Consider the following 23,088-nt stretch of genomic DNA (forward strand, 5'->3'; position numbering starts at 1 on the left):
CCGCCAATATCGTTACGTTAGTTACAGACGCTATGTAAACATAATACTTATGACTAAGTAAATTACCGGCAAACACTTTTCTATTTACGTCTCTAAACGACACAGGAAATTGCACGACGACAGCCAACGATAAAATGGTTTGTATCTTTTGTAATAGGTAAAACAATCACATTATTGGATAACAAATATAACTATAAGGTAAAAATTCAATGAGTATTTTATTCATAATTATTTAATAAAATATAAAACATTATAGGTAGATATATTAAGCGTTTCACTTAGTCTACATATAAAACTCAACAATTTTTCATAATTTAGAGAAAGACACCTTTCTTCACCCTGTAACAACATCACTGAGACAGTCACAATCACTTTTAGGGTATGCAACCAGACTTGTGTCACTAAGTGTTCATTGTCAGGCCGCTTAAAGCTTTAAGTCTGCACCAAGTGTAGACTGTGATGAATAACAGTAAACCACTTTGTGTATGTATGGCACGGCTACCTTCCACAGTTGTCGTAAAAGCTGGCGGAGCCACGATTAGGAATTTCAGCAAATTCCCGTTTTGGTGTACATAATTTACTGCTAAAGTCAACATTTCTTTTCCTAAAATAAAAATAAAGTCATTAATAAATTTGGTTTTTCTAAGTACAGATTGAAACAAAAAAAAAACAAAATAGAAGATGAAAATTAAAAATTCTGAAATTAGTTTTATGCTGTACCCACAGGGTGTAAAACTGAGAATAAAATAAGTGCTGTATTTCTCCCTTTATTAGTCCCATACTTGTATTGGATGTTTATTTAAGTATTTTTTCTGTTCCATAATAAATTTTATTAGTTTATCTCAACTAATTAAATTATTAAAAAAAAAAACGAAAGAATAAGGATTTTTTCGTCCAATAGTTGCCTTGAGTTTTTATCGGTTATGGAATTATGATAACTTAGATAATAAGTCATACTCTTTGTAAATATAGAATAAAAGTAGTGAAATATAATTAAATATACGACACGAACCCTCTGCTAGGCAGTTCCATTTGGTCAACGAGCACAGATTTTACGTAGAGTCGATCGTTACACCAGAGGATGCAAAGAGATCGCGGCTCTAGTACATTCATATCGTACTCCCACGATAGCTCTACCTAAAAATAAAATATAAAACCAGTCAAATATCTAAATAGAATATATAAATATGTAATTTTAAATTTTGTCATTACCTTCCTAACTTTTCCGCCTAAATCCATTGGATGTGTCACAACTATAGTGTAAGTTGTGCCATGTTCTAATCTGTAATAGGGATTACAATATTATTTTCGTTATATTACTACTACTTAGATTTACATATATCTCTAACTACCAGGTGACGGTGGTATCTTAGCTTTCTGCCATGTTGAATTCACATTTGCCGAGCAAATGTAGGCATATCAAGTGTTGCATTCACCATGACGTCAACATTTGTCATTGCCTCTACCTACCTCATCTAGGATAACAGTCTTGAGGGTATATTATTATTGCTACTACTTATAACATATGGTAATTAATATTGTATACGAAAACTTACTTAACGTAATTACTTGGAGTGAGATCCATTCCTCGAATTACACCACGATCTGATAATAGAGTTACTTTCAGGAAGCCCTGTGAAGACGAATAAGTTTTTTAATACATTTTTGACATGTCAAAAATTATAATAGGGATACATATTTTTGTGTTTATATACATTTCATATTCTTATTGAGAAATAAATGGAAAATTGATTACGTCTAATTCTGGAGTTAATTTTACAATTTAAAATAAATGGTTGGATTCAATTGATTCCACTGAATATAAATTAACTAACAATAATTATGAGCTGTTATTTAGTTTCATACTAGGATTGTTTACCTGGACCCAGGATTCTGCGCCTTTTGGATTTGCCAGTTGAATAGCCACCTTATAATGACGCTCTGGAATTTGAATTGATTACACAAGGTTAAAATTTGATGAATTAAAAAACATTTAATGGTTAAAATTAAAAAAAAAAATTGATAAAGTGACTAACGACAGAAAGGCAACTCTTTGCCTGTACTCAGGTAATACTTGGCTCCGATGGTATCATGTTCTTCAGACGGATAAACTTCATTCTCGGTTTGGTTGTTTTTATTCGTGATCAAACCCGGGGAACTGTCAGCATGGAAACTGGAATAGTATAAAACAGATTTAATAACAATTTCAATTAGGATAAATTAATATTAAAAAAGAGACATTTATTGTTAAAAAGGAAATTAACAATAATTATAAATTAAAATATAGTTGAATTAGGAACTTTCGTTGATGTACGTTTTTAGAAATAAAATTAATTATTGCAAACTTACCCCATTATGGCACAGCCATGACCACAATGGAAACATTTTCCTGACAAGAAATGTTGATAAGACGGGCATTGATGTCCTGTAAAAATTCTAATAATAATTTAGTGCCTTTTATATAATTAAAACTAATGTTAAATTTATCCGACTACTCACCAATATACGGACATTTCCCGTTGATAGATTCCGTGAAGAGTTTTATAGCCCTAACATGATTACAGGCCACAAGTACCCTAGAGGCCTCCTCTAGACCTTGCTTCACAAGTGTTAGGGGTACTAAAGGTCCTTCGGTGAGGTCACAACCAGGTTGTTCCTTTCCATTGTTGGGATAAAAGTCCAAATGACCCACGGGTTGTGACATTCCATATCCTGCCATAAACACAAAATCTGTCGCACGCGTGAAATAAACACGTCGATAAATTAGTTGATAATGCAACATATATAGGTATGTATATAAATAAAATATATTTAATTATATTTACATGAATGAATGATTGAATAATATAGCAAAAAAGCATGTAGTATTCTATTTACATAAATATATAAATAAATGTATGGGTTAGTCAATTAATGATTGTAAAGCAATAATGCATTCTAAATAAAAAAAAAACTGTCGCTACTAGAGTTAAGATCACATATAGTCACATTCATATTTAATAAAATATGGATATCTATAATATAAATGAGATAATGAAAAAAGATACTAAATTATTTAATCTATAAATTTTATTGTAAATACCTATTTATAATACCTACTGGTATTCTATATAGTCTAAACTCCAGTTTCGGCATAATAGGTAACATATCTGTCAGTTTAATTCAAATAGAGAACTAGGTAATCTAACAGTGCAGCACACAAAATAAATGAGTATATATATATAAAGCGAGCGTGCATATGATATTTTATTATATTACACCTATTGTTTTACCTAAAAGGAATATGCTCTTTCCATCAGTATGAATGACATCCACGAGTTGCGCATCAGTAGGATCCAATCTGATATGTGTTGGCATTCCTTGAAAGTACGGCTCGGCCGGGTCTAATCCTGTTATTCTTCCTAAGCCCTATGGAATGAGAGGCTAAATCAAAGACATTATGAAGACACAATACCTTTCATATTATAGTGTTCTAAATGATTATACAATATTAGTGAAAAGATAATCCTACTTGTATTCTCTCCCCAGCATACCCGGCAGTATGAGCGCCTAGAGAATGTCCAATTATATGGACATCTAGAGGATTTAATCCGTGTTCTCTCTGTAAAATAAATATTTATACGTTATGCATTTATTTAAATAGATTTAAAAATTTTGAATGTAATGTATCTTTTTGCTTTTTAATTATTTATGACATAAAAATGTTATATCAACGTATTTTATTTCATAGATGGAGTAAGAAAATGCAATTTAATACTAATATGTATATACATTTCTGTCATTACACCTCATGTATGATTGATTACCTGTAATGTATTGATAAAGTGAGCTACTTCGAGTCCTACTAGTCTGGTGTTGGCAGTGGCCTGCGTGTACAAAGGTAGACTCCCTCCTGCCCAATCCACGACTACTACATTATAGTCATCAGCTTTAACTAGCTCGTCTTTCATCTCACTCACCTGAAATTATAAATGAATTTGCTTAATATATTTTTAACTGTAAATTTGCTTAGATAATAATTATAGTAACAAACTACATAAATTATATAAAAGTATATCATACTCGTATAAATTAAGGAATGATTAAAAAACTACTAATAATAACTAAAACTAAAAATGTTATGTATTAGGTATTTTAAATGTATGTATTCGGTCGAATACGTATGTAGGCTACGTATTCGACCGATGTAGGATTATTACAAAGAAATCGGTAAAGAGAAAATGAGTAAAAATAGAAAATGGACATATTTTAAAAAAAGTGTACTATATACGTAATAAAATACTGTGTGCTTATCAGGAAATAAAAGTAAAGTTAAAAAAATTACAACGATAAAGGCTCTACTATCTAATTATTTATTTTCTAATAAAACGGTCTAACTAAATTAGTCCCATACTGTATTAACTGTAAAGTTATTTAGGTCCGGTTTGTTAGGATTTTTTTTTATTTACATAGTATAAAACAAACTCGCCGCCGCTTATATTACACATTTGAATGCAGTTTTCAGCAACAGATAGAGTGATTCACGGGAAAGATTTATATGGGTAATACACATGTATTGTGTGACACACATGTGTCAAATAAACAATTTCAAACATTCATAACACATTACGGGTCCCTAGTTATTAATAAAATAAAGTGACAAACCCAATTTGATAGCGGCGTGTCAATAAAACCGTGTATTATAATTTTGGTCAGTCGTTCAGGACTGAAATTTGATTTCGTTATAGTCTTGTTTACATTCACATTTAATATCTGTCCATCAGTTGGATTCTTCTTTGTGTATAATATAAACCTGAAAACAAATAGTGTCTTAAACATGTATATAGAAAGACACGGCATAGCCCAATAACGCTGAGTCTAAACTCACGCCACTATAATGATATCACAGATGTTGTTCTTAAAATGCAGACGAGGAATTTCTTATTACTAATCTACATTTTTAGATATTTCAGAACGGTTATAAGGATTTGCAGAAGGATATTTCAGAAATCAGTCTCAAAAGGTATAACACGGGAGTAAAACAGAGGCTCAAGCTCGTGAGGGAAATATTCTCATCATGCTCTGTAACAGTACCTCAAAAATGTAATAGGTACATACGCATTTCATAATTTTTCGTAAATATACTATAGGATCGTGGAAAGTAGATCTTTATTACCTCTAAATTAGTACACACAGTTAGATGTTATATATCTAACGATATTGAAATAATATTAATTTCAAGAATACTGAGATGAAGAACAGTGCAGTAAATTAACTAAAAAAATATATGTTTATAGTTTTATAATATACTATATTATAAATACATTATAAATACCTATCCAGAAAAATTCTCCGTATTTGGTCGAGAAATTGGGTTATATACTTGAATAACTAGTTACAATACGACAAAAAACAAAAAAAGAATAAAAAATTCAGTTTTAACAGTAAGCAGTTTGGCAGTATAGTTGAAATTTTATCAGGAAATCAACCAAGATGGTACTCGGGGAAGACCACCTTGTCATCAACTGATTACAGAATATAGTGCTAGAAATAGGGCCAATAATTTATTACAATCTTATTCCTCCCATGCTGTTTATATTGCCTTAATTAGTATTGATTGGTTGACGTCATAACCTTTATTATCAACTTTTAAGTTACTTTTCTTCGTAATAAGTAACGTCATGAAGGTCCTTCCTTTTTGTAAAAAAATATTAATGGTTAATGATTACTAGAGGTGCTAGTCTCATTTATTTTACCTACTAAGCAGTTTCTCTGTACTTCGGTTATAGGTTGAGAAATGGTAGAGAAATTCCATAAATAGGATAAGGATTAGAGGCATGATATCCTAGTCCTCCCGAATGGCTACGCATGAATGCTGTTTATATGAGCGACGGCTATTAGCTCTAGACTCTTATCATCCGATGGACTTGTTGCCATTTTGATTACACAAATAATATTTTTTTACAAAATTCGTATATAGTTTATATTACGCTCTATTCTCGAAATACACATAGTTCTGAAATACAATTAATAACAATGAATAGCTCCGAATAAGGTAATAAAAAATAATTATTTTATTATCCGTATTATCTACTCATATAAAGATTACATCGATCATAACCCGAAAAAATTAGAATACTGTTATAAAATGAAAGATTTAAATAATTTACATATAAATGGTCCCTGAGCTAATAGCTAGTTTCTACATTTCGCTTGTGTATACCACTCGTATTATGTACTATACGATATACCTAATCACTAACCTTGTGTTGATAACAACTCTAGGTAATGGAAACACGTTGAAAGGTCGATGAATGAGGTGGTACCAGCTTCTAGTTATATTTAAACATCCGAGTTCATCGTAGCAGCGTGTTTCATTTTCAACTGAAAAGGAATTCATTGTTAATTCGGTCAACTTTTACTACTTTTTTATTTTGTTATAAAGAAATGACTACCTGTGACTGCTAGTTAATAAGTAGCAGTCATTAATTTATATTCCTTATTTGCTTGTTAATATACTGGAATAATGCAAATACAATTTTTTAGTGAAACTTGCCTTGTGCCGTTTCTGAGATTAACAAACAAAAGCATAGCTAAACAAACTAAAATTCAACAAAAATAGTTTTAATTCTGTTAAATTTACAAAGTCCCCCCAATAATAATTTAGTCATTGCTGGTCGTTACATATACTTTATAAATTTTTATTTAAAAAAGTCAATAAAAATCTGTATTTCCAAAAATGAATGATATTTTCCTTATGTAAATGCTCATTTTAAGAGTCTGTTGATTTTGTTCTTTTGAAATTTTATATAGATACTGATTCCTTTTGCTATTTATTTTAAATTGTATAAATCAGTATTATATAGTAATTTGACAAAGATAGTGAGTTATAAAGTAGAAATAAACAATTGAAACGACATTATATTAACGACCACAAACTCCATTCACAGTTATCTTATTAGTGTTTTACAGTGGCTGAGCTTCTCGGCATATTAATTTAAAAAACAGCAGACCAATATAATACCAATAATAACTTTTATATTTCTTATATTATAAATCTGTCATATCATGGCAGTTAAAGTATATATACCCGCATTATAATTACCTTACTTCCTTATGTATTTATAAAATTATATATTTTTTGTTACTTAGTCTGCCTAGTTAATTGTTATTGTTGAAATTTTATTGACTTTCAAAACTCTACATATATTATAAAAAGTACCCAATATAAAAATATATTACTAAATATTTACAATTACTATAGAATGACTGTAAAATTTTTTGGTAGGTTCATTTATAAGTATAAATAAACATAGAAATTGTCAGGTAAACATGTATTGGAACTTTCTATGTCAATGTTTATTTGTTATATGTCTACCTAATGTCTGTATAATTTGACTAAAAGCAAATTGTTGTTCGCAGAAAATTTACATAATGAATAATAATTTTGCGTACTTGATTACTATGAACTCAAATAATCAATGTCCGTATGGCACTCAACTAAATATTAACTGATGTGTGTTTGCGGAAGAACCGTACAAAAAGATAATTTTAATGCAGGCACGTTATTGCTTATTATATAATACTCAATTGTGTAATAGCTATATGTTAATTATAAAATAATATTATATGTATGGTAAACTCTTTATAAAATAATTAAATAAATAATTCAATAATTGTAATATATATTATATTACAATTGTTGAATATATTTCTAGTGGTATAGCGGTTTAGCACACCGCTTTACTTCAAATGATTTCTCGCACGGTATTCATAAGTATTATTATTTGTATCAGTCTGTGTGTTTTTGACATATACTATGTATGCATATTTACAAAAAAAAAAACGGTATAAACAAAATCTTACATGGTAGCCAGGGAATGTTAACCTCGATACGATCTGATCGAGCCCAGTTGAAGGGATCTAATATACCGGCAAAAGCTGGTTGCAGACCCAGTAAGATGCACCACAACATTACGCGGAGGTGTCTATCTGTCAAATGAAGTCTGATCATATCACTGTTCCTGGAAAGAATAAAATAATAATTTAATTTTTAGTGTAATTCTATGGAACTATACTGTGTGCGCTGTAGCATGGTGCGGGTGACAGTTACTGATTTTACATTTAACAATTGCTACATTTAAGTTAATACAGTTATTAAAGATTTAATATATTACGAATGTGGTACAGCTGAAATACTGAGTCATAATTTATAAATCACGGCAAATTTTAAGAGTGAAACTTAACGTTACTGAAAATGTTACCCGAACCATGCTACTGCGCACATAGTATACGTTCTCTTTTTTTACTGTTATGCACAATATAGGTTACTAATATGATTTGTTAATATATCTATCAAATTTGAATTGTTTTACACTGTATTAGACATAAAAGTTCGGTAATAAATTTCTTTTCAAGTTATTTCTAAACCTTCTTATAGTATTTGCATGTAACTGATATGATTATTAATGAATTTCATTAAAATTGATACTAATAACAAGAGTAAATATCATTCTTAAATAAAATTCGCATTATTCTTAAATGTCTTATTATAAATATAGTAATTTATATTATTTTTTCCTATTATAAAATGAAATGGCCCCCTCAGGTTTGTGAAGGTTTAGCGTTATCATGGAATAAATTGGCGGGTCTTACTTAACGGATTGAATGCACATGTTGATATCAATAATATATAATGAGATAGTAATTTATGTTACTCAGGCGTTTCGAAGGGTAATTTTCCACGGCGGTCGAGAACTTCGGCCTGACTTCCTAAACTGCGCCTCGCGGCGGTAGCCTGGCTATGCGGAAGGTATCGTATTATTATGCAATAAAGTATCTATACTATACAGGTTAGGATTTACAGTCCAGTAAATTTAAAACATATAGGTATGTGTGTTAAATTTATTACAACTAAAATACAGAAAGTTTGAAGAAAAAAATATTGTTTTATTTATTTATTTTCCATTATTGGTATTTCTTGAAATAAGATTCAACAAATTATACTTATTACCCTGTATACCCAAGATCGTCACACTATATGGTTGTTTTTGTACCTATGTTTCTATTGAAATTATTATTTTATTTCTGCTTATTTGTTTTCTTCTATATCTCACACTCCTTAAGAGTTTATCTCTGCCTGACATAATGCCTGCCTTGTCATAATGTCATTTATGATTTCAGTATTCACAGTTTGCTCTTTAATGGTAATGTGAGTTTTATTGAACGTAAAAAGAATTTCTATAACTTACTCCAACGCCTTTACTTTCAATTACGTATAACAAAATTCTACTGTTATTTTATTTAGAATAGACTTAAGTAATTAATTTTGTATTTAATAAATGCCAGCGACTGCAAACGATTTATTATTGTTTTCAAATAAGTATATTAACGATTTGAAAAAAAAAACTAACAATACCAAATTGAAATTCAACGCCAATTGTGAATTTTTTGTTATTTATGGTCAAAATGTAAAATTGATAATATGCTCATCATCTTTTAATCTAATTATTATTGAGAACAAATTAATGATTAGTAATAGAAAGCGATGAAGTAACTAGAATATTTATAATAGTGATATAATTTCATGGTACATTCAACTTTCACTATAATTTAAATCAGAATTAGATCTGATCTGATGTAAGTTAAAGATAGTCGGAAGATTATAACGAACTCATCAATTAGTTTAATAAAAACATGGAGTCGTCGTTGCCATAGTACGAAAAAAAATACTTCCTTAGCTCCGGTGAGCGCGGAAGCAGTTCGGCGGTGATGCAACGCACTGCTTTGACCGCCTAACTGATATGAGTTCGTATTATTATCACACATTATCGTGTAACCAAACCAAATGTACTATAAGGCTATAAAAAGAATAAATCTACCTTATGAAAACCTATAGTTTCCTTTAAGGCCAGTCTATATAAGTTCTCTTTTGACCAGATATTACAAATACTTTTAATGTTTTTTTTTTTTTTTACTTTTAATGTATTAATGGTCTTGTTAGAGATGACATTCAGTTGTTCAATTAGACCATGTTAAATGTTTGCACCATATTTAAAGTAACGTGACGAGGATAGGCACGGTCTATATGTATGTTACCTCGTTAGTACGAGTAGACATTGTGTTGCAATTAGTTCTCAGTGGCCTTTACGTAATTGTAACCGATTGGGAACTATTTATTCTCGTAATAAAAAATGATAGATTGAATGATAGATTATAACATATATGTATACATGTGTATGTATTTCTGTCGATGTAAAGAAATTATTAATTTAAAAAAAGAATACTTATATTTTAGCCTAGATATGTTTTATAGCATCAAGAATTTTAGGTTTATTTTTTCACATTAAGCTAAAATTTTTAGGATTAGATTATACTTTAGTCCACCGAGTCTGACAGAGCACTGTTGTAAGCAGTAACACTTTATATTGCAATATTTTGCAATAAGTCTGTGGTATTTGGAATTATGTCACTAACTTTAGTTAGCCGCTGCCAGTTTAACGAAGTTTAACGTAACATTTATATTTTATGAAATAACAATAAGGTCAAATATATTTTTACGTAAAGACTCTTTACGTTCTAATTGAAATAGAATAAATACTGATAATTAATTTACAAAAAGTAAATAATTTAATTTAATGGTTAGAATAAAGTTGTTTACAAACTTAGATATAATTAGAAATGAGTTAACTAACCTCATTGTAACGATGCCTCCAGTAATCAGGGTCAGCAAGAAACTTTCATATTTCGCGTATTATCTAATACAATTCATGATAATATGTTTATGGGCATCACAACAACACTGACCTTCTTGTTTATGTCGACCTATAATATACAAATAGTTTAATATTTAGGTATATATAGAAACTAATTAATTTCAGAGAAATTTTCAACGCCGTTAAGATTGCGACATTTGTCAGCTCGCTGAGAGTACGAGTATTAATAACATTATGTAACGTAAATAATAAAATATATACATATCTTTAGAGTATTTAATACTCCTTCCTGATGTACATGGTATGTACAACGTAATTATATAGGGTTTACCGAACAAACGCAGCAGTATTCCCCACTTTAGTGTAAGGATAATTTTGTCTATATTGTAAGAATAAAAGTGAGTAGAAGGTTTTCCTTCGAACACCTCAGAGATGATTAATGATATATAGAGGATATAGATATAAAAAATAACTAGTCTATGTCTTATGGAAATTCTATCAGCCGTTGCTAAGATTATTATATTGCAAGTGTGTTTTTCCAAATTCATTCGTTTGATAATTCACATTACGTACATACAAAATCTTACAAGTATTACTTTCAGCTAAATATAATAATACATATGTATATGTTGCATCAGATATCATATCTAGGTCGCAAGTTCATTGGTTGCGTGTATAACTGTACATTGAATTGCATCTTTTTGTATATCATTTAGGTTTTATTTTGCATCGAGCGATGTAAAAGTTAATTGACACAATTTGGAAAGGTTTCCATGTCATTGTAATGTAGTAACCGATCGGTGCCGTATTTATCGGTAAAACTTCCATACAATAATTTTATGAAATGGAGTCTACAGTAATAAAAATAATGAGCGCTATGGGATGAACGGGCAATAACAATAAAAAGAGTGTTCGTTTAAGATGACATTATTAAGTATTTATTGTATTGCATTTTTTATATCCATGATTTTGAATTTATATTACTTTTGGTTCCATAGATTTGTCAATGCCATGTTAATTGCACATGGTTATTTATTTATAGATGTTCCTTTAGTATAAAAAATAGGATTATTCAACAATTTTCCAAACCAAACCTAAGAGTATTTAATTTAGAAAAATAAAATATTAATAAAAAAAAAATATAAAAATAAAATAAAAACATATACATATTGCCGTACTTATACGGTTATATGTATATGTTTAATTTTTCTTATTTAAAGTCATTAAATAGGTACTCTGTTGTTCATTTATCAAACCATCTTTGCAGTGGTTATTTAAAAAAGATTGCATTACAGTTAAAACAACTTATTATTCTTCCAATTATATGCTTAAAAATAACATTTCTTATGTCTTATATATATAACCATTTACAGTTTAGAAATATTTAGCAATCATAGGTTTAAAGTTCTGTGACTATCATTTTTCTTAGTAGTAATATAGTACCTGTAGAATATAATTAATATAAACATAATTAATTAATAGAAACTACAATTAAACGATTAGTTTTAATTACGGTGTATATTTCATTGACGTTTAAGTAATTTTACGTGCTATCCTTGAAAATATGATAACACACTGCCATGGTATTGATAGTACAGGCTATTTCATAATAAAAGTACATAAGTGAATGGTATTGTACACAGTATAATTATGGTAATATATTCACAATATGACTTTTTAAGAACCTTCTTGAAATGCCTCATGCCTCAATGTTTATAATAACTTTTAATACTTCAAACATGTGTATAAAGTATTTAAATTGAACAGAAGTCGACCTTTCCATGTTCGTAATTTTCCAAGTCCTTGCTTTGAATTTAGAAATTATAAATATAGAATTGTTTTTAATCGTCTGATATAAATTAATCATAACGAAAGTGGTCTCAAATATTTTATTTAAACTTTCTATAATGTTTAGCTGCATTATAGAAAGTTTAAATAAAATATTTTTTCAAATAACGCAATTTCATCATAATAGCCGCCATTTTCCTGTCGTTTTTTGGAAACTATTATGGAGTTTTGTTTTAATATTTTCATGTAGTTATTTAAATGAGATATTTCGTTTTGTACTTGCTAATTGTACATATATACAACGCATAACAAAAGTTTCTATTATGATTAATAATGAATATTTTATATATAAAATTCTCGTGTCATAGTTTTCGTTCCCATACTCCTCCGATACGGCTTGACCGATTCTCATGATATTTTGTGAGCGTATTGAGTAGGTCTGAGAATCGGCCAACATCTATTTTTCACCCCCCTAAATGTTAGGGGTAGTCTACCCCTAATATTTTTTGTTTATTTTAAGGCAAAATAACGTTTGCCGGGACAGCTAGTATGTATATAATATTAAACGTTGTCACTATGAAACGGGTGAGGTTTAACTCGACAATGAATAGCTTCATTGTCGAGTTAAACCTCACCTTATATTCCTCTGCTAAGAGAAGTGGTGATCATATCATGTGTAATTCCAATATCCCTGCAACATTAAGTAAATATCTATGACAAAGACATACTATATCTACAATAGTAAAAAAATGTCATAAATACGAGTAAGTGGCAGAAATTTCCTATATGAATAAATGATATTATCAACGACTTTCACTTGAATTGTTAATAAAATATTTAAGTAAGTAATTACTGAAAGGACATGATAAACTAAGAAATGGCCAGTCAAAAATACTGATTCATTTTATTGCATTTCATTTTAATGATTGAACAAGTCACTAATGTTGTTTTTTAAACGAAAATAGAACACCAAGCATATGTTTGAGACTCGGTTTGATATTTCCATTATTATAATTAGTTACATTATATTTGATATATCGTTGCAAATATTGTATTCTGAATGTAAACGAAATACTTCAGGTTTTATTTCGTTTCAAGTTCACTATTATATTATTAGCAGTATAGTATAAATTCATATATAATAATACAATGATAACACTGCATGATTATTTATATAATATTTTTAACAACCTGGTACTTCGAAATATCACTATAATGACATACTACATAATTGTAAACATACAAGAATCTACGTAATCGAAGCAAAATTTTATGACGATAAGTATTGGTTTCGATATACGTTTAGCGGTTTCTATTGTATTGTATTGGGTTAGTTGCTAATAGGATCAATTTACCACCTAGCATTTGAGCAATACTCGATCGAATCTATTTAGTACAGCGTAGTACCAAATTTGTAATTAATTTATTATTTTATTATTATATACATAGATGCTTATAAGAATATACAATGACTTTTTAATAGGCCCAGACTTCATACGTCCCAGAAATTACTTGTTTCATATATACGAAGATACAAAAATATAGGATAAGACATTCTACTTACTTTCGTTACTTAAATACAATATATATCTTTATATAAGTATTAGCAATTTATATACATATATGCTATATATTTCCGACGATAAGTATATAAATAACTTAACGTATATTAAATAAATATTAATTGTAATGTTTTCCAAGTTACATAATATTACATAGATCTCTAACCTTGTACTTAACCATCAACTATGAACATAATAAGATACATATGAATAGTCTGGGAATGTATTTCCTTGAAGCTGTATTTTAACTATCTAATTACCTATCGAGTCTACCTATTGAGGGAAGTAGTTTAATGTCTTTCGTACGGTGAATGTAAATATAAATACGAATTAGGGTTGTCTGCTTTTATGGAAAACGTATTAATTATTACATGTTTAATTAATCTTATGGTATAAAGATATTACTTCTATAAATTACTTAAAGATAATAAGATCCTACATAATTTTTCGGATTATGACGACTCTTGATCGACTGACTGATTCTTAATCTCATCTTAGATGAGAAAAAAATTTCGTGGTAAACATAATACTCGACGCACTCTAATATGAACTAGGAGATATCTTGAATCGTACTAGCAAAGTGCGATAATATATATATCGACTCGTATTGGATTTATTTATTTTATTAACTAACTCCTTCAAAAGTGATGCAATAGTTCAAGGTAGTTATTTAATAAATTTGTAAATACACCTTGAATTTCAGACTTAAGTGTCTCATTTAATTTGTATGAATAATTTAGCGCATTTTTTATTATATGCATATAACACGATAACACTAACATTAGAATCAAATGTTAATGGATCGGTCACGTAGCATGGTCAGTATTTTTATTTTTAAGAAGGAAATAGAACCTTAGTTTTACGGTAGGTTGTATTAATCAATTTGTATGTGTCCGTTTGTCTATTTATTTTAAACAACTTTCTTTATAAGCTGGATTTCGGTTTAAGAGTAAAATACGCTGTGATTATTATAATACAAAAAAAAGGCATGAAGAGGAATAAGATCTTAGTTCTCCGGAATGACAATGCATATGTGTGATCGTGGGGCATCACATATTGTTTTGTACTTAGCGTTGTTTACTTACCATCAGCTTGGCAGTTATTACTTTTCCAAATAAAATACATTAAAAAACGTTGTGTTTGATAACCCTAATATATTTTATCGCTTTTCTTTTTATTTACGCATTGAGGAAATATCGTTTGATGAATGCAAATAAATAGTACGGTGATTTATTGCGTGTTCGCATCGCATGTCGCGTAATACAAGTGTACTGTTTGTTTCTTCTCTTGTACAAGTATGGGGTATCGAACAAAGTACCGCATATTTTCATAATGTTATACAGATAAATGACTAAGGTACTGTAGTAGAGGTAATAATAATTCAGGACAATTTACACACAGGACCAATCTCAAAATAAGTAGAGTTTGGACTGTGGGTACTAAACAAATAATTATACAGTTTTTTAGTAAATACATAGTATACATAGAAAATACCCAGATAAATTGTACTTCACGAGGAATCGTTTTCGCGACTATCGCGAGTAAGGCGGTGTGAACCGAGACAAATATTTTATTTTAGTAGTACATTTGAATAAAATACGAGTTGCTGGAGAACAATAACGTATTGTTCTAATTTAAATTTTATAGTTTCTTCATATGCGTTTGAATTAAACTTAAGATACAGTATCGATTATTCAGGTACTTGTCTAATTACAACATTTATAAACTTAGGAATCTTTAATTATTTATATATTCCCTTATTAATTGTAATTGAGAACATAGCATTAGTTATTAGAATTATCTATATACTAATTTTAAAACAGGAATAATTAGTCTGTATATAGCTTCGAAATCTAAAGCATTGAAAAACTATGGTGTATCTATATTGAAATGTGATTAATTGAGCAACATTATTTGCTGGCTATTATAAAGTTACACTAATTTCAATTTGTAATAACATAAATTGAAATATTAAATTTAGTCTTTCAGAGGTCGTTGAATAATATTTAATATAGCGTTACTAACGCTATTTAGTGATATATTTTTAATTACATGTATCATTTTGAAATAATAATAATTAATTAATGTAAAGAACGAAGAACAAAGCGTCATTCAATTATTTTTGTACAGTTCTTATTAAAGACATCAACGCGCGCATTTCATTTTATTTACGCCAATTTATAAAGAAATAATTTACTTTAAGTGCATTTGTGTAATATTGTTAAAGTATTTGTTAATTTAACCATATTATATGATGTAGTAGGTTTGATGTGGTTTGTATTGATCGCATTATAAACTTATTTTAACATACAACTTTATGACATTGCACATGAAAATATCATCAGTTGTTCAGTATGTTCTATTATTTTTAAACTTATATACGATGGATAACCAATGTTATATCATCATCATGATTGGTAACCTGAGTATTTTGAAATGTTCGTTTTATATTGCGCATAATTCAAAATGCAATCTCGGGGTATATTAGTAATTATTCGTGATGAAAATTTGTTGCAGAATATTTTGCAGATATAAAGAATAGAATGTGGCTAGTATGTATATTTTACTGTATTTACTAGATGCATACGTGTAGAAGTGAAGTAGTAATACAGTGTCTACTAGTACACTTTTAATAAATTTTAATGACTACCCTGACGACCCTGGGGCCATGGGGTTTCCATGAGGGATTTTCCCGGTGTAATATAAAAAAACCGTAAATCTATCAATACTAATTTTATTCATATTCATAAAGCGTTCTGCCTTATGTATATTATATTCTAACTTGAATTATTCAGTTCATGATATTTCATTGTATCATTAACGTTCGTGGATATTATTTAACATAAACTGTCATTGATTTTTGCTGTTGCGTAATATTAAATAAATTGTTCAGTGATGTTCATTGCCAAATATTTAGTAGACAAAAATGACCTCCATACAAGCACTTTGTACGCGTCATGCATTACATAGAATATATTACAGACGTAATTAAAAACAGCTGCATATTTTAAAATGTTATAACTGTGGATATTTAAAAACGTATACACAATGTTTTTTAACGTACATGCACAATTTTTTTACACTTACATTTTGATACAGATTAAGCAGTATATTTAATTCATTTTGGCTTTAAATTAATTAGTTACAAAAAATATATTAAATTACATTTTGTTTTGGAGTTTTTAGATAATGTAACTACAATTACATATATAAAAAATGTGAGAGTTGATGAAAACAATGTTTAGGCGTAGGAGAAATTTCGTATATATTAATAACTTTAAATGCTAAAACAAGCGGTAAAGTAGTGACAAGTTTATTTATAAATTTAATTTGCGTTTCATATAAATTGCATTGACTGTTTCTATTTATATTTGTAACATTTTTACTATGAATACCGATCTGTAATCGAAACTACGGAACTGTCAGTTAAGTGAAACTGAGGAATCCATGCTGATGACTTTGTTGTACAAAGTCATCAGCATGGATTCCTTCCTTCTAAGGTAAATTTTGTATGGTGTCATGTCCCCACAAATCGTAATTTCATTCGACACCATACTTCTCCGATATGTATGAGAGATACCACGGGCGTAACATGAAATTACTGTCGTTCATGTATATAGTTAAAGGTGGACACTAATCATTAAACGGGCCATCAGCTTGTTAGCATTCTAGTAACATAAAAAATCATATTTTAAAAACCATATCTAATCTGTAAGTTTCCAATACACTATCGCATCTATTTATATACCCATCGAATATACATATTAATGTATTCAACTTCCGGTATAGCCGTCTGTGAAATGTAAGGCATCTACGTAATTTACTAATTAATTTAAATATAAAAGTATATGACTAGGAAATGGAATATTACATCTTAATTTCCGAGATATAACCGGAATAGGCAATTTTGAGTTTTTATATCAAGTATGCTTATTCAAATGTATAGTATACTAATTGATATTGTGGTATTATCTATAAATCGATCATAAATATATTATTTTTTGTATTCGGTTAGTATAATTTTAATAAATATTGAAAATAAATGTAATAACACAATATTAATATAATGGTTTCAGTATGTGTATATTGAATAGTGCATACTGAATTCGACTTCTGACTTCCTTCTTTAGCATCGAATAATATTTATTCTTCCTTCAAACATTATGTTGCGAATAAAAATAATTAATTATACTTTATTTGTGTCGTTTTAATGTAACAGTACATTGCAGCAAATGGATGCTGCACATTGCGTTCCCTGCAGCTCGTAGCTTTCTCCTTGCACTTGTCATGGCGGTCACTATCACTTTTGTATATAAAACGAAAGATCGAATCTGTATCTTTAAGATTTGTGCGCTTCTTACTCGTTATTTAATAATGGATATTAATTAGTCAAACAAATTAGCAACGTTTAACGATTACTTTATACCATTTAGCATGTCACTGAGAAGAGTTAAATTATCCAATGTTCTTATTGGTTCTTTATCAAATTTTACAATTTAGTGCATACTTTTCTAATTTAAACTTTATGTCTATGACATAAGACTAATTGTAGAAAGCAACTGTCGGCACAAGCTATTAAAGTGCACTTTATGAACGACGAAGCAACGAGGTCAGCGTACCAGCATGCAGTAGTCTGCTTAAGTAGGTGATTAAGTAATTAGTTTGTTTATAAGAATATTGTGAAAATACAGCCTGACAGGCGATATAAATAGAAGACTAATGAAGCATGGATACTTTATGTTTATCACTGAAATATTTTTTCTAATCATTGAATATTTAGAAATAGTGATTTAATACTATTTTTATTTTCTGCTAGATTTTCCATTTTACATTATACAAAAAGTAATCACATAAAAATAAACATATTTTAAGACAGAACGTAAATATATTGCACATGTTGGTAAATATATTTGTAACTCAGTGAAATACAAAAAAAAAAATACTATATATTGGATAAAGTGTAACTATGTATGTATGTATTAACAAAATGTTTGTCATATTTTGTGTCTATTCTTTGAGTCGAATTAGTAGTAGCACAGATAAGATGATAGTAGTGAACTTTATGTAGCGTGACTAATCAACATATGTACATCTGAACATCTAAACTTTCATATTTAAGACATTAGTAGGATAATAGGATATATGTATATCCTAATATTGCATTTAAGTTTGTTGAAGCGTTTAATATTACATAAATAGCGGCTTAATTACGTTTCCTGACTTCCTGCACGCAGTTTATCGGCTTCCATTGACGCGAGCCAGTGTCAACCGGAAAATGGTAGGCTACGTAGGTATGTAGTGATTAACATTCTACTAGCACGTTATTTAATAGGTTTTATTTGATACCAATACACAAAAATATGTAACTAGTTGTTAACCATTTTCATATTTGCATTGTTTACAATATAAACAAGTAAGTGTTAGTGAATACAGAGATTGATAAGTAAGCCTGCCTATATTAAATAGAAATAGCTGGAAGAAGGATATTAATAATTAATAGATCGTTTAATCGTTTCTATTTTTTATTCATACAGGATACCTACATGAAGAATCACAACAGTGCGGTGCAGCAGTTTAATACACTGTCTCCAATCGTTATGAATACGCTCCTCGCACACATGCACATGAATACAAATGTTTGCATTATACATTTGTAATTATGTGTAACACATATATAATATATGTATCACATATATTATATTTTTAACTGACCTGGGTGTTATCTATATATATATATATATATATTAGGACTGTAGTAAACAAATATACTCGTATGTAAGTGCTTTTGTTAGTTGATAAATAATATCTAATTTAAATACCTGACTGGTTGCTACAATAAAAATAGTTTAAAAGTATGTTAGGTAACCTAGAAGCTTAAATAAACGAACCTGAAACCCGATTGGAACGTTAATCTATGTCAAGATTTACTAGTTGGGTTAGGCGTCGTGAGTTTATAGAGAATGACCAATCTTTTATAAAGTTATAAGGATTATTTAATTAATGAAGGTTAGGGCAGATATGAAATATAAAACATAGCGGAACAAAAGGACCAGAGGCAATATCTGAAAAGGGCAGTGTTAGGGTTCTTTTGTAGTGTAAAGAATATTAGTAGTTGGTAGCTTGCTAATAGATACCATAACCTAAGTTGCAGCTTCAATACTTAAATTCCCTTAACATGTTTTTTCCAGTGTACTCGTACATTGTTATTATATATTTTTTTTCTAATTGGAGTAGTGTTGGCACCATTTTCTAAGATTATATTCTGTTTTAAATTTAACGCGGTCATTATTATACGTATAATTAATAAAAATCACGGGATCTTACTACGTTTTATATTCATTGAGTTCCGGATATTTCGGCAGTGTTTCAATCGCTATGATTACGGGTAAACTCAACGGTTTACTAATTATATGTATATTTTTTAAGATTGTATTGCAGTTGTAAAATTGAGAACACGAAATTCCGCGTGAGAGGAAGATTGTCTACTAATCTCTCATAATTCGCCATTACAAGTAATTACTATTACACATTGTTATAGAATATTCATCATTCATTAATTGTGAAATAAAATTGTAGGTTAGAAGTTGGATACAAATTATAGTGTATAAAGGTATACATCTATAACAAATGTCAATAAAACTTTAATCGTACGATAATATCTAAGTATCTACAGTTCTGTACCTACTTTCTCTGCACGATTCGGCAATTCTGCATGATAATTACTTGAGCTAAGACATATTTTGCTAACAGGGTAGTTACTGGTAATTAATTGCGCGATACATGAGAGTATTAGATAATACCTGCAAATTTGTTACGTAATAAAATAAAATTACTTGTATCTCATAATTTACAGTTCCTTTGGTTAGATTACATATAATACAACACCTTCATTAGTACACACTTAATGTATAAGTAATCCTGATACATTAACATGTATTAAAAATCTTGCCTAAACATAACTGCAATAATACAAGATAAATTACAATTTTGAACATAGCGCCATAATGGTAGTTTTATACTATTTCACGCAATGTACATAAAATATCCCATACGAATAAATAGGCTTTTTTTAATATAAATATTATTTCCACTTAATACACATATATTCTATGAAAGTTAAATTTATAACCATTGTAATTTAAACAGTACTTGATACATCACCAATGACCTGACATGATTCTTAAAATGGATCCCAAAGTAATATTGTACATACACTGTAACACAAAGTGCATATGTCATTAACATTTATCGTAGCCTTTCCCAACTTTAACATTATGTTTAGTGTTCGTCTAACGTTTATAACATAGTTAACTAATCATAGTGTCACTTTCGAGTCATCTGTCGTTTGATGAACTATAAAATCAGAGAGGTAATAAATAAGAGATAGAAAGCAAAGGTTTCACACGGTTTTATCAAACCTGGACTTGGTGAAATTTGGATTGGATCTATAGGTGAGCCTGATGGGCACAAAAACGTGTAGTAGTAAGATAGTTGTTTGAGAGACGTGTTTAATAATGGGGTCACACGAGGAGAAAGCTCCTTGTGCGTCGTTGCACCGAGTTAACAACGGCCATACACTTTAAAATAATTATAGTATTCCCACAGTCAAAAATATAATGTATTTAAATTAAAAGGTACAAAAAATATCAACATAATTAAAATTTGTGTGTTTATATAGTTATTAAGGATGAAATAGAGTATATATATTTATATACATAATTACATTTAACAACTGAAATGAATCTCGAAACATTGGTGGCCGTCATTCGAAGTGTAGGTTTTATGATATTTTGCATAAATACATTTCTTATAAAACCAGGTGTATAATTGGTGTTATTTGTACCTTTGTTTCAATAAATGTTGATAAATTAATTTACTCAGATGAACAATAGGCAGTAAGAGAACAACATGGAAATAAACAGTTTTAGTGAACTAGAACGTAATAAATTAATTAATTGCTTTTAATTTTAAATTAAAAGTAATAAATTGCTTTTAATTTTAAAATGATTGATTGATTTATTTTTTATAATCGATAGGATTTTTGTCTTATATTTTAGTGTACTAATATTGGAAGTATATATTATATTTAATACAACATGAAACTGTTTTTATTACTTTCTAATAAATAATTTCTTATCATATTAGTGTACATGGAGAATGATTGGTATGTTCGTACGATATATTGTAGTTGTTGATTTATCTTAGTTGATTGACTATTTGTTATTACTTGTCAAGTTGTCACCCATGTTGTTTATATAATAGTTATATATTTATACGCATTACACTTTCTAAAAACGGATTAGATAATAAATTTAATTTATTTTATAGCCATCATAATCGATGTTCAACATTGAAATAACGATTTGCATATACGTATATAATGTTTTAAATATTATACCTAAATCTGTATACATTACTCAGAACTAAAAATAACGTATTTTTATATTTATCAAATTTGAATGAAGTTATGACCTCCTAGTTGAATTTTTTATTTCTTAGAACTAAAAGAGACTAATATTTTTTCTGATATTGTCGTCTATTCGCATTTAGTGTAACTTTGAATTCTGGCTAAAATGTAAACAAATATGTATATATGTTTTTAATCGACCGAGGCCGTTAATTCGCCAAAAGTGTCCTTTATAATTCAGAGTATTAGTAAAGATAAGACAAAGATTTTAAAATCTAAAGTATCTGTAGTAAATAAAGTTTGGTTAAATCATTAAAGTAACTTGTACTAACAAGTGTATTTATGTTTTTAATCATCGATTCACTCTATTTAGGTACATTGGAGTGCCATATATGACTAAGTCTGACAGTTGTTCGGCGGCCGAAATAAATTATGAGTACCTTCGTTGTTCAATATTTTCAAACAGTTATAAAGGTAAATAATAATAAATAAATGATTAGGTAAGTTCCGAATAATAGAAAATACTTTATAATAACAAAATATTTTTTTCTACTTATTTCAAGAACAATAAAATAAAACTTAATTTATTTTTGGGTATTTCCTATTAACAATATTTATACAGCACTGAACAAGTATA

At 28.8% G+C, this 23,088-nt stretch overlaps 1 protein-coding gene across 2 annotated transcripts in view; it reads right to left on the bottom strand.

The window, feature by feature from the left end:
- Positions 1-221: 221 nt before the first annotated feature.
- Positions 222-23,088, bottom strand: part of LOC131852484 (pancreatic triacylglycerol lipase-like) — a 32,907-nt gene continuing 10,040 nt past the window's right edge. Inside the window, exons 2-15 of one of the 2 annotated variants that reach the window (XM_059203160.1) lie at positions 7,846-8,003; positions 6,243-6,363; positions 4,645-4,792; positions 3,807-3,959; positions 3,512-3,601; positions 3,273-3,408; positions 2,500-2,712; positions 2,350-2,425; positions 2,037-2,173; positions 1,880-1,941; positions 1,557-1,633; positions 1,213-1,282; positions 1,013-1,137; positions 222-604 (exon numbers count right to left, since the gene is read on the bottom strand). In XM_059203160.1, coding sequence (XP_059059143.1) covers positions 499-604; positions 1,013-1,137; positions 1,213-1,282; positions 1,557-1,633; positions 1,880-1,941; positions 2,037-2,173; positions 2,350-2,425; positions 2,500-2,712; positions 3,273-3,408; positions 3,512-3,601; positions 3,807-3,959; positions 4,645-4,792; positions 6,243-6,363; positions 7,846-7,993 — 1,662 coding nt within the window. In that variant the 5' untranslated portion in view covers positions 7,994-8,003 and the 3' untranslated portion in view covers positions 222-498. Of the gene's footprint in view, positions 605-1,012; positions 1,138-1,212; positions 1,283-1,556; positions 1,634-1,879; positions 1,942-2,036; positions 2,174-2,349; positions 2,426-2,499; positions 2,731-3,272; positions 3,409-3,511; positions 3,602-3,806; positions 3,960-4,644; positions 4,793-6,242; positions 6,364-7,845; positions 8,004-23,088 lie in introns of both variants that reach the window. The other variant, XM_059203153.1, reaches the window with a different exon arrangement.

Source organism: Achroia grisella, unplaced genomic scaffold (assembly GCF_030625045.1).
Source record: "Achroia grisella isolate CSIRO2021 unplaced genomic scaffold, CSIRO_AGI_Agris_v1 utg1179, whole genome shotgun sequence".
NCBI lineage: Eukaryota > Metazoa > Arthropoda > Insecta > Lepidoptera > Pyralidae > Achroia > Achroia grisella.